This window comes from Lepidochelys kempii, chromosome 8, assembly GCF_965140265.1.
Source record: "Lepidochelys kempii isolate rLepKem1 chromosome 8, rLepKem1.hap2, whole genome shotgun sequence".
NCBI classification, from domain to species: Eukaryota; Metazoa; Chordata; order Testudines; family Cheloniidae; genus Lepidochelys; species Lepidochelys kempii.
Window position 1 is genome coordinate 73,399,412 of NC_133263.1, and position 17,753 is coordinate 73,417,164.

The following is a 17,753-nucleotide window of genomic DNA, read 5'->3' on the forward strand; positions in this document are numbered from 1 at the left end:
CCACCTCCCCGCGCTCCCCCTGCCGTCCCGTTCCCAATCCCCCTGCTCCCCGGCGCTGCCCTCTCTCCAGCAGGTGCCCACGCTGCACCTCCCCCAGCTGCACCCAGTCCCTGACCCACCCCCGCCTGCCAGCGTCTCCCGCGGTGCCCCACGCGCCCTCACCTACCCCGCGCCCCTCCCGCTCCCCACCCAAGCCCCCCGTCCGGCCTCCGGATTGGCCCGCGGGCTGCTCCAATGGCGGCGGCGGCGGGGGTGGGGGCTGCGCGCGGGGGGCCGCGGGGCCGCGGCCGGGGGAGGGACTAGAACTTTCCGCCGCGGCCGGGCCGGACTTTCCCCGCAGCAGCCCCAGCAGGAGCGGCGAGCAGAGCGCAGGGAGCGGCCGCCACCCGCCGGGGACACGGACCCTCCGCAGCCGCCATGACTCACTTCAACAAGGGCCCCTCGTACGGGCTCTCCGCCGAGGTCAAGAACAAGGTAGGGGTCCGGCCCGCGCGCCCTGGCCTCGTCCGCGCGGGCGCGGTGGGGCCGGGCGCCCCCTTGGGGGCGGGGGCGGGCTCGGGCTCCTCGCTAGCTCGCCCGCCGGCCCGCTCGCCCGCCCGCCGGCGCGCTCTTCCCGCTCGTGGGGGCAGGATCCGTCGTTGTCTCCCGGGCGCGGAGTCACTCCTCGCGGCCCCTGGTCTGCCCGCCTGTGATCGCCGCCCCTCGCTCCCTCCGCCCGGGCAGGGGTGCCGGGCAGCGGTCGCCGCGCCTCGCGGCCCGGCCCTCGCCCACCGTCTGGCGCCGGGCTCCCTCCGCGCAGCCTTGCGGGGCGCGCCAGACAAAGGAGGATGAGGCTCCTGTTGTACTGGCCAGGCAGCCCATCGGGGTGCGGGCGTCCCTCTGGTCTCCGCTCCGCGAGGCCGTGACCCACCCCGCCCCAGAGACGGTGGCCGCAGCGGGGAGAGCGAGGGATGCTCCGGGCTGCGTGGCTGGAGCCTGGCTCCTTGCTGGCGTTTGTGGCGTGACTGAGGTGCGCCTCGCCAGGGCAGCCTCCTGCTGAGCTTTCTGCCAGCCCAGCGCTCCCCCTCCCCTCCCCTCCCCTCCCCCGGGGGTAAGCGCAGGGCTTAATTTGTAACGAAGGGGGCCTGGAGCTCAAGCAATTAAGTACCAGGGCTTAAGCAATTGTTTTACTTTCACAAGTGATGCGACAAGCCCGGAGGTGCCTGGGCTATGAACTGCCAAACCCGGAGGTGCCTGGGCTATGAACTGCCAAGCTCTGGAACAAATTAAGGACTGGTCAAATGCCTGACTCTGCCCGACCACTTGGGGCATATTGGTCTAGTCAGTAAACGTCGTTGTCACGCTGAGGAATACGGTGTTTTCAAAGTTAATGTTCCCTCCTAGAGTTTCCTAGGAGCAGCCGACTTATGTAGTATGTGTCTGTTTGTATCAATGTGTAATATGCCAGCACTTCCCACTACATCTTCCTTCTCCCCCAACATTGCGACTCATTCCTTCTACCAGGCTGCATCACTGCTAGTGCCCCCCACCACAACCATGCTTATCCCTTCATGTATTACTAGCTTCTTCTCCCCCCTCCTCCCCACACACGCCCTTTCCACTCTTGCATATACTGTCCCTCCCGTAGCTTTCTAGTCTGCAACTTGCTAAGGGGATGAAATTCCTGATTCACCTTTGTAGCTTTTAGGATTTTAACTCTCTCCATTAGATTTGCATACAAACAGACTGTGTGAAAGGTGGTGGAGGAGCTGGGTGGTATTTGTCTCCATGTTAATTAGTGAACCCTTTGGTCTGGGAAACAGATGAGAAATCCCCCCCAAATAATTCCAGCTCAAGCTCTGATACATTCCAATCACATTACATCATGGGGTACTGAGGAGAGACCAGCCAATCGCGTGGGCGCTGTGCACAGAATGCTCATTGTCTCCTCTGCTGCTCCAGCCAAAAGGGGGTGGGTAGAAGAGAGGCACAAAGGAGGACTAGGGAGGGTGAGGCTGCGGCTGCAGCAGCTACTGCTGCTGGGGTTTTAGTTTCCATTAGTCTCCTGGGGAAGTAAAGCATTTCAGGATTGCCACCATCACATTAATCTCATTGCCTAATGCAAAAAGGCATGCTCTGGTGGCACCGAAGCCACAATAAAATACGTTCCTGCAGTACTACAGTCATGGCAGAGACACATGGTACAGATAATATTAATTCAGCAATTTCTTCTCCTTTTGATAGTGATTTAAATCTGTTTACGAAATGTGTGTGAAAATACCTCCCAAAGTACCTATTTTTTGATATTAAAACAGTTCTAACATTAGTAGCATAGCTGCTTCTGTACATCCTTAGACCTTTGAGCATTGTTTCACTGGTTTTCTTCTGTTGTTTTTGATTTGGTTGTTATCTCTGTTCCATTATTCTGCACTGTGAAAGATGCTTTTATTAGTATCCCATTATATCAAATCTTAAATGATAGTATTCAGAGCTGAGAAATTGTTTTGGCACAGGCAAAAATCTTTTCAACACAAAGTACACTACTAACACAACATAAAAACATAAGAATGGCTATACTGGGTCAAACCAAAGGTCCATCCAGCCCATGTCCTGTCTACCGACAGTGGCCAATGTCAGGTGCCCCAAAGGGAGTGACACTAACAGGTAATGATCAAGTGATCTCCCTCCTGCCATCCATCTCCACCTTCTCAGAAACAGAGGCTAGGGACACCATTCCTTACACATCCTGGTTAATAGCCATTAATGGACTTATTCTCCATGAATTTATCCAGTTCTCTTTTAAACCCTGTTATAGTCCTAGCCTTCACAACCTCCTCAGGCAAGCTGAGAAGTCCTAGCCTCTTTAATCTCTTGTCATATGGGACCTGTTCCAAACCCCTAATCATTTTAGTTGCCCTTTTCTGAACCTTTTCTAATGCCAGTATATCTTTTTTGAGATGAGCGGACCACATAGAATCATAGAATCATAGAATATCAGGGTTGGAAGGGACCTCAGGAGGTCATCTAGTCCAACCCCCTGCTCAAAGCAGGACCAATCCCCAATTAAATCATCCCAGCCAGGGCTTTGTCAAGCCTGACCTTAAAAACTTCTAAGGAAGGAGATTCTACCACCTCCCTAGGTAACGCATTCCAGTGTTTCACCACCCTCCTAGTGAAAAAGTTTTTCCTAATATCCAACCTAAACTTCCCCCACTGCAACTTGAGACCATTACTCCTTGTTCTGTCATCTGCTACCACTGAGAATAGTCTAGAACCATCCTCTCTGGAACCACCTCTCAGGTAGTTGAAAGCAGCTATCAAATCCCCCCTCATTCTCTCTTCTACAGACTAAACATTCCCAGTTCCCTCAGCCTCTCCTCATAAGTCATGTGTTTCAGACCCCTAATCATTTTTGTTGCCCTTCGCTGGACTCTCTCCAATTTATCCACATCCTTCTTGTAGTGTGGGGCCCAAAACTGGACACAGTACTCCAGATGAGGCCTCACCAATGTCGAATAGAGGGGAACGATCACGTCCCTCGATCTGCTTGCTATGCCCCTACTTATACATCCCAAAATGCCTTTGGCTTTCTTGGCAACAAGGGCACACTGCTGACTCATATCCAGCTTCTCGTCCACTGTCACCCCTAGGTCCTTTTCTGCAGAACTGCTGCCTAGCCATTCGGTCCCTAGTCTGTAGCTGTGCATTGGGTTTTTCCGTCCTAAGTACAGGACCCTGCACTTGTCCTTATTGAACCACATCAGATTTCTTTTGGCCCAATCCTCCAATTTGTCTAGGTCCCTCTGTATCCTATCCCTGCCCTCCAGCATATCTACCACTCCTCCCAGTTTAGTATGATCCGCAAATTTGCTGAGAGTGCAATCCACACCATCCTCGAGATCATTTATGAAGATATTGAACAAAACCGGCCCGAGGACCAACCCCTGGGGCACTCCACTTGACACCGGCTGCCAACTAGACATGGAGCCATTGATCACTACCCGTTGAGCCCGACAATCTAGCCAGCTTTCTACCCACCTTATAGTGCATTCATCCAGCCCATACTTCTTTAACTTGCTGACAAGAATACTGTGGGAGACAGCGTCAAAAGCTTTGCTAAAGTCAAGAAACAATACATCCACTGCTTTCCCTTCATCCACAGAACCAGTAATCTCATTGTAGAAGGCGATTAGATTAGTCAGGCATGGCTTGCCCTTGGTGAATCCATGCTGACTGTTCCTGATCACTTTCCTCTCATGTAAGTCCTTCAGGATTGATTCTTTGAGGACCTGCTCCATGATTTTTCCGGGGACTGGAAGAGGTGAGGCTGACTGGCCTGTAGTTCCCAGGATCCTCCTTCTTCCCTTTTTTAAAGATTGGCACTACATTAGCCTTTTTCCAGTCATCCGGGACTTCCCCCGTTCGCGACGAGTTTTCAAAGATAATGGTCATGAATCAGGTAGGCAACACAATGAGAACATTTGAAATGGTGTTTGCATCGGGTATAAGAGTTCAAATGTAATGGATTTTTAAGTAATTAGCATGAGCTATTTATCACCCTGAGTTATACTGAAGTAGTAGCTGAATATAAAAATAAAGACAATGATGATGATGTTGTGCATAAATTGTTCATTTCTTGCAGTGTTGTTTTTTTGTTTTTGGTTTTAAAGTCAGTGCCTAGGGAGGCTATCCAAACTGTCAGTGAGAATATGAAATATCTATGTGCTCTTTTTAAGATGTTCTTTTGTCATTTACAAGATGACGGGCTACTTCACTGCTAGCTTCGGTTGGGTATAATGCAGTGCATCCATAATGTAGCATGTCCAGGACATTTTAAAAACATACTGAACATGTTCAGCTAGTCTAAGGAGTCTCACCAGATGATTCCTTCCCTAGATTTCTCTATAGCAAGCCTATGAGTCTGTCATTAAGGCACAAGACTGGCTGTCAGGTTTTTACTTCTCGTTCTGCCATTGACTATGTTAAAGGGGTCTTTAATTTAGCAGGCTAAGGGTTAACAACAGCCAATGCCTGAAAATTAGAGCCAGACAAATTCAAATGGAAACAAAGGCACAATGTTTAGCAGAGGGTGTGATGAACCATTAAAACAAACTATCAAGTGCAGTGGTGGATTCTCCATCTCTTGATGTCTTCAAATCAAGACTGGGTGTCTTTTTAGAAGAGGTCACAGCCTTATTATTGGGTAACTTACTCTTAGAATTTCATCCAGCAACCCCTACAGGCTATGTTCCATGTTATACAGAAGGTCAGACTAGATGATCTAATTGTCCCTTTTAGCCTTAAATTTTATGAATCTATGCCTTCCTGTGAGACTTAGAATCATAGAATATCAGGGTTGGAAGGGACCCCAGAAGGTCATCTAGTCCAACCCCCTGCTCAAAGCAGGACCAATTCCCAGTTAAATCATCCCAGCCAGGGCTTTGTCAAGCCTGACCTTAAAAACCTCTAAGGAAGGAGATTCTACCACCTCTCTAGGTAACGCATTCCAGTGTTTCACCACCCTCTTAGTGAAAAAGTTTTTCCTAATATCCAATCTAAACCTCCCCCACTGCAACTTGAGACCATTACTCCTCGTTCTGTCATCTGCTACCATTGAGAACAGTCTAGAGCCATCCTCTTTGGAACCCCCTTTCAGGTAGTTGAAAGCAGCTATCAAATCCCCCCTCATTCTTCTCTTCTGCAGGCTAAACAATCCCAGCTCCCTCAGCCTCTCCTCATAACTCATGTGTTCCAGTCCCCTAATCATTTTTGTTGCCCTTCGCTGGACTCTCTCCAATTTATCCACATCCTTCTTGAAGTGTGGGGCCCAAAACTGGACACAGTACTCCAGATGAGGCCTCACCAATGTCGAATAGAGGGGAACGATCACGTCCCTCGATCTGCTCGCTATGCCCCTACTTATACATCCCAAAATGCCATTGGCCTTCTTGGCAACAAGGGCACACTGCTGACTCATATCCAGCTTCTCGTCCACTGTCACCCCTAGGTCCTTTTCTGCAGAACTGCTGCCTAGCCATTCGGTCCCTAGTCTGTAGCTGTGCATTGGGTTCTTCCGTCCTAAGTGCAGGACCCTGCACATCTGTATGTGGTATTCAAGATGTGGGCATACCATGGATTTATATCAGGGCAATAAGAGATTCTCTGTCTTATTCTCGATTCCTTTTTTTAATGATTCATAATATCCCGTTTGCTTTTTTGACTGCCGCTGCACACTGTGTGGACGTCTTCAGAGAACTATCCACGATGACTCCAAGATCTTTCTCCTGATTCGTTGTAGCTAAATTAGCCCCCATCATATTGTATGTATAATTGGGGTTATTTTTTCCAATGTGCATTACTTGAAATTTAATGTGGATAAATGTAATTTGCCATTTTGTTGCCCAATCACATAGTTCTATGAGATCTTTTTGAAGTTCTTCACAGTTTGCTTTGGTCTTGACTATCTTGAGCAGTTTAGTGTCATCTGCAAACTTTGCCACCTCACTGTTTACCCCTTTCTCCAGATCATTTATGAATAAGTTGAATAGGATTGGTCCTAGGACTGACCTTTGGGGAACACCATTAGTTACCTCTCTGAAAATTTACCATTTATTCTACCCTTTGTTCCCTGTCTTTTAACCAGTTCTCAAGCCGTGAAAGGATCTTCCCTCTTATCCTATGACAACTTAATTTATATAAGAGCCTTTGGTGAGGGACCTTGTCAAAGGCTTTCTGGAAATCTAAGTACACTATGTTCACTGGATCCCCCTTGTCCACATGTTTGTTGACCCCCTCAAAGAATTTCTAATAACTCTAAACCATGTTGCTTACTTCATAACTGGTAGTTTCACCTGTTTGTAAAATACCAAATCCAGCATCAGACTTAACAGATTCTAATATGCTGTTTCATACTGATTTATAGTCAAGTGTAAAATAAACATGCACCCAATGATTCCACTAAAGACTAGCCCAAAAATATGTAGAGGATTTTACAAAACATCCAAAATATAATTTTCTTCCTTGATATCTATTGACTTTTTAACATACTTATGTTTAGTTACAAACCTGGGGGAATCTGGCTAAGCAGATGCCTATTTCCAGGACTTTCTTTTAGATTTCTAGAATTGTTTGTCTAGTAAGGTTACAGTAAAAATGTGTAAAATATTTGAGCATGTTAATTAGAAATAATGCCTTTCTGCTTGATTGAGGTTCTTAGCTGTTAAAAGAAAAATAATTTTACAAGTTGTGGATTATGTACATGGAGTAGTAAAGAAGCTTTGTGTTCTTTCTTTCACTTATTGTCATCAACTTACTTAAACTACTGGGCCCCATGAATGTCTGACAGCAGTCCATAATACTAAAATAGTAAATAAAACCGTGGAACCCATTTCCATAGAGACTGAAATGTTTCACCTTGCTGAGTCCTTGTTATCTGAGTAATGAACTGGTTTCTCTGCTTTCTTCAATAGGATTGTCTTTCCAAAAAGATTCCCTCCGTATGCAATTTACGGTTGATTTCTATCCTGTCTTGTGGCTTCACCCAGTAACATCTGTCAACTCAACACCAACATAAAGGATTTTAGAATGGAGTTAATTTCTCTTTTTGTAGCACTGGGCATCTGTTCTCAGAATTTTGTCCTTAATGCAGAGATCAAACACAAGATATTATAGTGCAGCCAGACTTGCAGCTTATTTCCTAATAGGACTCTTGTGTGTGAAGTACAGTAGAACCTCAGAGTTATGAACATGACCAGTCAAGCGCACACCTCATTTGGAACCAGAAGTATGCAATCAGGCAGCAGCAGTGGCAGAGATTCCCCCCCCCCCCCCCCCAAAAAAAAGCCATACTGTGTTAAACATAAACTACAAAAAAGTAAAGGGAAAGCAGCACTTTTCTTCTGCATAGTAAAGTTTCAAAGCTGTATTAAGTCAGTGTTCAGTTGTAAACTTTTGAAAGAACAACCATAATGTTTTCAGTTACAAATGTTTTGTTCAGAATTACAAACATTTCACAGTTATGAATACCCTCCATTCCTGAGGCGTTCGTAACTCTGAGGTTCTATAGTAGGTCTTCCCTTCATGTAAAGTTCCAGAAGATCAGGAAGAAATGGCTCTACTAAGGTCCAGGTGATCCTTTCCCAAAACTACTTGTGTTTTGAGAATGGGCTTTGTTCATCAGTTGCTTGATTGATCTTTTTGACTTTAGTGACCCAGTTTTGTCACACCTTTCTAAAAATATTCATGCACATGGCAAACATTCGTTTTTTCCTTAAATTTTGATACTTGTCACTATCTATCTGCCCTCTGCTGAGGCAGGTAGTCTTTATCAGATTGAAATACTCAAACAAAACAAAACCCAAAACGTTTTCCTCATGAAGGAGCGATGTTACTGCTATGCCTTGATAAGCATGCTACACTAGGTCCAACTGAACTGGGTAGAGATGTCTCTTGATTTTGTTTTATTATCTCATTTGGCATTGTAACAGTTGTCAAAGATATTTGTTACTGTACTATTGTTTGTAAGAATTTTTTTTTTGAAAAAAAACAACAACACAGTTTTGGTGCTCCAAAAGCATTATTTGATTTTTTTAAGAGTAATTTGGAGTGTCAGAAGCTCCATCTACTTTTTGCATTACTAGACTCTAATTCCATGTTTACTCTGAGAGAACTTATCTTTTCCCTTTTGTTCCTAACCCCTTAGTCATTATTAGTAAGGTGCGTTGCCTCTTCTATGGAAAACATTTCTCCCCCCATTCAAACAGATGTCTATATATTTGGTGGTAGCATAGGTATTCAAAGGTCTTATCTACACAAGAAAATTGTATGGACTTAGTTAAATCCATGCAACCCCCTTGTGTGGATGCTTTTGTTTCAATTTACAAGTACCTTCTATCAATTTAGGTTAAGTTGATTACTTACTAACTTAAGTTAAACTGATAGAAAGTACTCTAACCAAAATGAGTGCATATATAAGGGAGTTAAATCACTTTGTACCAATTTAAATCTGTTTACAACTTTGTGTAGATAAGGTCTCAGAACAAAGGTTGATTGATTCCATATTTTGTGTTTCCTTCAAAAGACTGGACAGAGTTTTATATCTGTGGTATCAGTTTTGAAGTGGGGGCCAAATAAAACTACCTTCAGTCAAGATACAGACTTTGCCTGAAATTTGACTTCCCCCTCAGTGTACTATACTATTACAAATGAAATGGCTTGCAGTTGGCAGGAGTCTGTGCTTCCGTCTTGTGGAAAACATAAGGTGCCAGACAGTGTAGGGGGAAAGGGAGGAATTATTTTCTTGCTGGACCAGGGCCATGTGCCCATCTCTTTCCAATCTCTCCTCTCCTCTCTCCCCCACCCTCTGCCTCAGCTAAAAAGCAAGTCTCTTCCCCATCCTCAGTATCAAAAAGGCATGAGACCTCTGGATGTATGGACATTTTACTAATCTACGTTTTTAGGATGTGTTGACAGGCCCCAGCAAATGCCATTCTCAAATGCTATATCTGCTGCTCCTTTCTGCTGGGGGTTGTAGGTTTTTTTATACTTGTAGATTGTCTAATTTTTCCCACAACTGGAAAAGGAAGAATAGACACAAAGGGAGAGTGTTGAACTTATTGGGGGGAGGGTGTCTGTAAATTTGGCATGGTATTTTGTTCCCTATGTCTTATTGCAGGGATGAGCAAACTTTTTGGCCCGAGGGCTGCCTTTGGGTATGGAAATTGTATGGCGGGCCGTGAATGCTCACAAAATTGGGGGTTGGGATGCGGGAAGGGGTGAGGACTCTAGGGAAGGGGGCGGGCTCTGAGGTGTGTCCAGAAATGAGGAGGTCATGAGGAGGTCAGGGTGTGGGAGGGGGCTCTGGGCTGGGACAGGGAGTTGAGGTGAGGGCTCTGGCTGGGGGTGCGGGCTCTGGGGTGGGGCTAGGGATGAGGGGTTGGGGGTGCAGGAGGGTGCTTTGGGCTGGGACCAAGGGGTTAAGAGGGGTATCAGGGCTGGGGCAGGGGCTTGGGGCACAGAAGGGGGTCGGGGTGCAGTTTCCGGGTGGTGCTCACCTCAAGCAGCTCCTGGAAGCTGTTGCATGTTCCTCCTCCAGCTCATATGCGCAGGTGCAGCCAGGCAGCTGTATACGCTGCCCTGTCCTCAGGCGCCACCCCTGTAGCTTCCATTGGCCCTGGTTCCTGGCCAATGGGGCTGCGGGGGTGTCGCTTGGGGCAGGGGCAGCACGCAGAACCTCCTGGCTGCCCCTACATGGAGGAGCTGGAGAGGGGACATGGTGCTGCTTCCAGGAGCCATGTAGAGCCATGGCATGCAAGGAGCAGGGCAAGCCCCCGACCCTGCTCCCTGGCTGGAGTGCCAGAGCAGGGCAAGCCTACCACCCTGCTCGCCAGCGGGAGCTTGAGGGACTTGTCTGAAGGACTGGATATGGCCCCCAGGCCGTAGTTTGCCCACCCCTGTTTTATTGCCACATTCCATACTGTGCTTGGCAAAAACCATCAGCTCCAGCAGGAAATTGACACAAGAATAGTTTTTCTGACCCATGTGAAGCTTACTAATTTTCAGTTATTCTCTCTCTGCAGCTGTGACCTTGAAAGGGAAAGTGCAAGGATGCATGGGCAGGGGAGTGTGTGAAGTGTTTAATTTTAAGCTGGAGAGAGCTAGCTAAAAGAAGCTTGGAAATAAAACACCTTCTCCATTTTGAAAGTGTGCAGGAGTGGAACATTGCCCCTGCCTCTCTCCCAAGGAGAAAACTTGAAGGAATTTAAGTGAAAATTTGTACTGAATAATGCCAACAAGTTTGACTTTGTTTCTCCTGCAACAGCTGACAGAGAATTTTTTAGAGTGTGATATCTTCAGTTATTGTAGGGCAAACACAAAATCTTGAATTCAGTTCTTTGCCCACAAATGACCTTTTTCTGAATATTTAAACTTACAATTTTTATTTCTGTTACCTACTTAAGAGTTTCTTTTTAAAGCTTTAGGGTTAGTGATTTAGGAGTGTGTTAGAGTCTTGGGTGCCTCCAACTGGACAGGTTGGCCCTCTGTCCTCTCCCCTAACTTCACCTAAACTCAAATATTGTTGCCCCACTTATTTAAAAAATAAACTATTCACTCCTGTATATCTTTTCCTTCTCCCACACTGTATATACTTCTGCTTCCATGCTCTATTTCAGTTGCTTTGCCTAATTTTCTTATAGCAATAGAGGATTGCACATGTGCTGCTGCACACAGTACATCTCAAGTAGCATCACCTAGAGGAGTGTAATGAAAATGAATAATGTATAGGTCTCGCTGTGCTCATATTGTATCTCTGGATGAGTTGTGTGCAAAGGTATAGGAGATCTTCTGCAGTGGTGATCTAAAAATGTAGGATTTCTGCAGTCTAGTTTTTCCCTCATTGTATGAGGTAAACGTATACGTTAACACCTATAAAACATGCAAGAGATCTTAATTACACTGTTAAAATTCAAACATTTTCAGTTTGAATTATAGTCAAAGTTTTTGTTTCCTCTATATGGAGAATAAATTAAATCTGACATTATAGTAGAATTCTTTGTAAAAGAGATTACAAATTAAGTGCAATATTCCCAGAGAATTTACCAGATGGTCACTTGTATTTAAAACCCAAAGATATTTCAGAGTACGTAATGATGTGATGTTCTTATGCTCAAATAACAGTACTCAAGTCTCATTATTTTCACCTGACTGTAGCTCTTTAAATGAATAAACATTTGCTAGTTAAACATCAGTTTGATTGTGAGTAACACTAAAAAAATTACTTCTTGTCTTAATTCTGTAGTTTGTTTCCAAAGAAACTATGAAACTCTCTGGATCCATGTGTGAAAGGAATTGAAATACTTAAACTCCAGACTTTTTGGTAATAGGGGACTGCAGTGGAAATAATTCTGTGGTTGTAAAGTATCTTTGTGGTTTGTTAGGAGACTTCTCTAAATCTAATATTTGTATATATTAATCATAAGTGTCTCCATATTGTCCCTATTAGCAGTTACTCCTAAGTGTTCTCTGCATTAACTGATATATAGGGATTATGGAATATTGACCAGAGCATTTTTATTTGCTTTAGTAGAAGCTTAGCAATATGCAATATTTGGGTGCAGTGGACCCAGTGCAGGAAGAGGTGGTGCATAATTATAAGCATATTCTTGGAGAGAATGATTCAACAAGAAACAAGTTACAAAATGTAGATAACGTGGTGGTATAGTGAATCCATACTTAATTTTGCATTCTATTAAAGCAGTTAGCTGACACTGTCCAAAGAATGCGATTAATTATATACATTTACATCACTAAACTTAAAAGTTTATATATATTTTCTGACTTGAAGTTAAGATGAATTTCCACAGGTCCATGTAGGTAAACAAATGAATTGTCAAGAGTAATGTAGCTTACATAGAATATTCTAACTAGTCACTTCCACTGTTTCTATGCTTGGGCTGCGTGCACGCTACAGCTTAGGTTGGTATAAGGTACATCGCTCAGGGGTGTGAATAAGCCACCCCCCTGAGTGATGCAAGTTACACTGACTGAAGCGCTGGTGTGGACAATGCTGTGTTGGTGGGGGAGCTTCTCCCATTGACTTAATTACTCCAGCCCCCTCAAGTGGCTGTAGCCAAGTCAACGAGAGAGCTGACACTCTTCCGTCGGCTTAGAGCAGGGGGAGTCGAAGCGTTATTGGAAATTGGGGATGATTTAGAATAGTAGGTCTAAATCAGGGGTACAGATATCCATGGGAGTATTCAGAGGTATTCCAGGGGGTACATCAACTCATCTACATATTTGCCTAGTTTTACAACAGGCTACATAAAAAGCACTAGGTAAGTCAATACAAACTAAAATTTATACTGCTCTATATACTGTACACTGAACTGTAAGTACAATATTTATATTCCAGTTGATTTTATAATTATATGTTAAAAATGAGTGTAAGCAATTTTTCAGTAATCGTGCACTGTGACACTTTTGTATTTTTATGTCTGATTTTGTAAGCATGTAGTTTTTAAGTGAGGTGTAAATTGGGGGTATGCAAGACAAAGACTCCTGAAAGGGGCACAGTAGTCTGGAAAGGTTGAGAGCCACTGATTTAGAACAATCACAAGATTCTTGTCCTTGCTTTTTAGGCCTTCCTAACTAACTCCCATCTTTCAGAGATGCTCTAGTAACTTCTAATTTTTTTTTTAACATAGTGCTTAGACTAGCAGCCCTATTCATGGATCATCCTATTGCTAGACATTGTACAAACAGATGGTCCTTACCCAAAGAGCTTACAGCTTAAACTATAAAACAAGAGACAACAGATGTATACAGACAGATAGCTGGAAGAGTACAAGGAACCAGTGAGACAGTATTGGTCAGCTTGATGGGAAATGATATCAGTGGCCTATCCATTGTCAAGTTTTGCATAGGCAGCACAGCAAAGGAAAGTTTTTTTTAATTGTGACGTCAACCTTTGCACCACTCAGTTTCTAGTTTTTACTGCCCATCAGTCAGCTTCTCCTTCATACACATTTGTGCTTTCTCTCATGCTGCCCCTCATGCATAGGAAATCCCTCGGGGTAAAAAATGCGTCAGGGACTACCTTATTCCCCTGCTCCTGCCATGCTATTTCACTTCATCCTTCCCTTTACCTCCATTAGAAACAACCCCACATCAACACAACATGTAAATAATGAAATCATGCCAATCACCACCATGTTCCTTTGCATGGATATCTCTGTCCCCAACCCCATTGTCTGTCTTTGTCTTTTTAGGTGTTCCAGAGAACTTACCAGATGGTCACTTTGTATTTAGACAGTGGCCAGCACAGCGGGACCCCAATTCTGCCTTTGGGTACTCCTATAAATGTTTAATACTAAAATGTTAATATATGAACCAGACTTACTATAAAGTACTAAGCCAGTTGTAGCAAAAGCCGGTTGGCGTTCAGAGTTGACAGTCCATATTTGTGATTACACTCACGTTGTGACACCCTACTGTCTAGCCCAGGGGCAGACAAACTTTTTGGCCTGAGGGCCGCATCGGGTTTTGGAAATTATATAGAGGGCCATTTAGGGGAGGCTGTGCCTCCCCAAACAGCCAGGCGTGGCCCGACCCCTGACCCCTATCCCCCCTGCTGCTTCTCACCCCCTGACGCCCCCTCCTGCCCCATCCAACGCCTCTGTTCCCTGACAGCTCCCCCTCCGGGACTCCCGCCCCATCCCTCTCCCCCCCACCCCCTGTCCCCTGACCACCCTTGGAATCCCCACCCCTGACTACCCCCTGTCGCCCCATCCAACCCCTCCTCTCCTTCCTGACTGCCCCCCTGGGACTCCTGCCCCCATTCAACCCTGCTGTTCCCCACCTTCTGATCGCCCCGACCCGTATCCACACTCCCGACTCCTGACCACCACCCCCGCCAAACTCCCCTGCCCTCTATCCAATCCCCTTGAGCTCCTTACTGCTCTGCCTGGAGCACCAGTGGCTGGCAGCTCTACAGCCGTGCAGCCTGGCTGGAGCCAGCCACGCCACCACGCAGCACTGAGCACTGAGTCAGGCTGGGCTCTGCAGCTGCGTTGCCCCAGGAGCTCGCAGCCCCGCCGGCCAGAGCATTGCGCTGGTGGCGCAGTGGGCTGAGGCTGCGGAGGAAGGGAAGCAGCGGGGGAGGGGCCGGGGGCTAGCCTCCTGGGTCAGGAGCTCCGGGCCAGGCAGGAGGGTCCCGCGGGCTGGATGTGGCCCGCGGGCTGTAGTTTTCCCACCTCTGGTCTAGCCAGAGCAATGTGACAGTGTTTGTGCTGAGCCAAAGACTAATCCCATTTAAAATGAAATAAATATATACTTAGGAACTTCACAGATTTGAAGAGTACAAAGAACCTTATTAGTATCACACCCTACATTAATTAATAGAATTATCAAACAACTCCTGAAATTACTGAGAGACACTTGAGTTGGACACAGTAAAAATGGTGACTGTAAAGTTCTTAAGGTTGCCAATGTAGGACAGATAGGCAATCAGAATTAAGTTGCTAAACAGTTTGATTTTCCCAGAAAGCTTCAGCCAATCGTTGAATAAACCACCGTTTTGGTGTCATGAGGTTTCTTTAACTATTTAAAAAAAAAAAAAGTCTCTTGAAGTACTGACCATTTTGAAAGTGCCAGAACACCTATGGACTCTGATTTGAAATACTGAACTCCTTAAGTACATATTGGTAATCTAAAGTTTTAACAAACTAATTTGTCCAATAAGAGAAATTTAATCTTTATTGCAATAACTTAACTATTTGACTAGTCCTCCAAAGTCTTTACTGAAACTGTTAGTAATGGAAGAATATGAAGCTTGCTGAGTCTAGTAACATGTACAGAAAGGTTAGCTGCATGACTTAAGCTTATTGTCTGCATCATAAGACTGTTTGAATTAAGAATGTGGGAAAGACAATTTGCTTGAGTCCTGGTTGAACCAAACTGAGGAAGTGGGATTGGGGGTCTCTGAATTAAACAAGTTTAACTTGTATTTCAGTAATGATTGCTTGTTAAAATGTACAGCTGAAGTTGTTTTGAATGCACTGTCAGAGTATGACTTTATTTTGAAATTTTAGATAAAATTTTGCTATATTCTTGATGCCATATCAACCCCATAAGGGTATGACTCATTCATTATTTCATGCCGATGAAGTTTCAGTGAATTTGATTTTCTCTCTCCTTTATTTGTGAGCATCTTAAATCAAAAGACATCGCTTAATTTTTTGCAGTAACCTGCCTTTGAATATAAAGGATAGATAGAAGCTTTTCTATATTCAGAACTGTTAGCTTCTGTAGCTATGTAATGCCATATACAGTGTGCATCTAACACATCCTTTTAAGGAAAATTTTTTAGAGATTCCTATCCCCTGTGGAACTGTACAGGAAAGGCTTCCAATAAAACAGGCTGGAGGCCAGGACACGAAGGGCAATTTGAAACAGATTTTTTCTAAGTGAGATCATGTGAAAAATCACTTTCTTCCCTTTAAAACCTTTTTGCTAAAAAATACTTTACAAGTAGTCATTCTAAACACTACACACTGTTCTGCCTCAACCCGTCCCTCTTGTGTAACTGTTCGATAATATAAATTTACATTTGGGTAAGTTTGATATTTTTTTTTAACAGCATGTTTTAAGTTTGTTGTGTGACAATATGTTCACTGACCAATTAATCTGATGAAGTTTCTCTGCAGCAAAATAAAAAATTTGAAATACTATAAATATTTAAAGCTGTACTCCAGTTTGTTGCAATTTCTGAAATCAATGCAGAAGCTTCCCATATAGCGGATACTAAAAACCTATAACTTATAGGTTAAAAACCTATAACCTTTGGTTGTTTCCACAAAAGCTCATTTTATCTTTACCAGACATGACTGGATTTAACATTTCATAATAGATACCAAAACATAAAGGTTTTAGTCATGCTGAAGGAACTTGGCGGTAAAGAGTTTCCAAAAGAGCATTATGTTGAAGAATGAGTAAATTAAACTTCAGGTATCATATACAGATTTTAATTCCACACAGAAGATGTAGTCTGAGCATACCTGACTAAATGGCTTTTTCTTCAGTTGTGGAGATTTTGTTTTAGGAAACTTTTTATTGCAGCAGTGGTCCAGTCTAAATACAGTTAGTGAAGAATGGGGACTGTCTTCAAGAAAGTAGATTAATAAGATAAAATATCATAATGCTGCTATATAAATCGATGGTATACCTAAACCATGAATACTGCATGCAGTTCTGGTTACCCCATCTCAAAAAAGATGTTAGAATTGGAAAAGATATAGAGAAGGGCAACAAAAATGATTAAGGGCGTGGAACATCTTCTGTATGAGGCAAGTTTAAAAAGACAGATTTTTCAGCTTGGAAAAGAGATGACTAAGAAGGGATATGAAAGAGGTCTATACAATTGTGAATGATGTGGAGAAAGTGAATAAGGAAGTGTTATTTACTCATTCACGTAACACAAGAACCCTGGGGTCATGCAGTGAAATTAATAGGAAGCAGGTTTAAAACAAACCAAAGGAAGAAGTACCTCTATGTAATGCACAGTCAACCTGTGGAACTCGTTGCCAGGGGATGTTGTGAAGGCCAAAACTATAAGGGGGTTCAAAAAAGAATTAAATAAGTTCATGGAGGATAGATCCATCAATGGCTATTAGCCAAGATGGTCAGGGACACAACCCCATGCTCCGCGTGTCCCTAGACTCTGATTGCCAGAAGCTGGGAGTGAACACCAGGAGATGGATCGCTTGATGATCGCCTATTTGTTCATTCCCTCTGGGGCACCTGGCATTGGCCACTGCCAGAAGACAGGATGCTGGGCTAGATGGACCATTGGTCTGACCCAGTATGGCCGTTCTTATGTTCTTAAAGTTTAAAAAAAAAAAAAAACCTAAAATGCTGTTTCTCAGTAGTACCCTTTTAAATAAAAAAAAGGTACCCAAAGCACATTAGATGAAATATAAAAACAAACACTGAAATGCAACCCTTCTGAAATAGAATGTACTTTAACAGCACAGCAGCCAGTAACATCAGGTTAGGATGAAGTAAAGATCTATTCTCTTGAAAGATGGGAAAATTTGGAAGGCAAAATGTAACTAATTAACTTGGAGTTTGGCCAAGATACCAGCACACATTTCATCCTATAAAAGGGGTCATGAAACCTTTAAAGGACAAATGGCGAGGGCTTCTATTTTACGCTTCGTCTGAAATATGGCACTACCATGAGTGTAGTGCTTTCTACTGTATTGTTTCAGAAATAAGTT

The 17,753-nt window shown here is 44.2% G+C and overlaps 1 protein-coding gene across 1 annotated transcript in view; it reads left to right on the forward strand.

Moving 5' to 3' along the window:
• The first annotated feature begins 258 nt into the window (after positions 1-258).
• The window catches only part of CNN3 (calponin 3), a 52,521-nt gene continuing 35,026 nt past the window's right edge, over positions 259-17,753 (forward strand). The window contains exon 1 of the mRNA XM_073356995.1: positions 259-474. Coding sequence (XP_073213096.1) covers positions 418-474 — 57 coding nt within the window. The 5' untranslated portion in view covers positions 259-417. The remainder of the gene's footprint in view (positions 475-17,753) is intronic.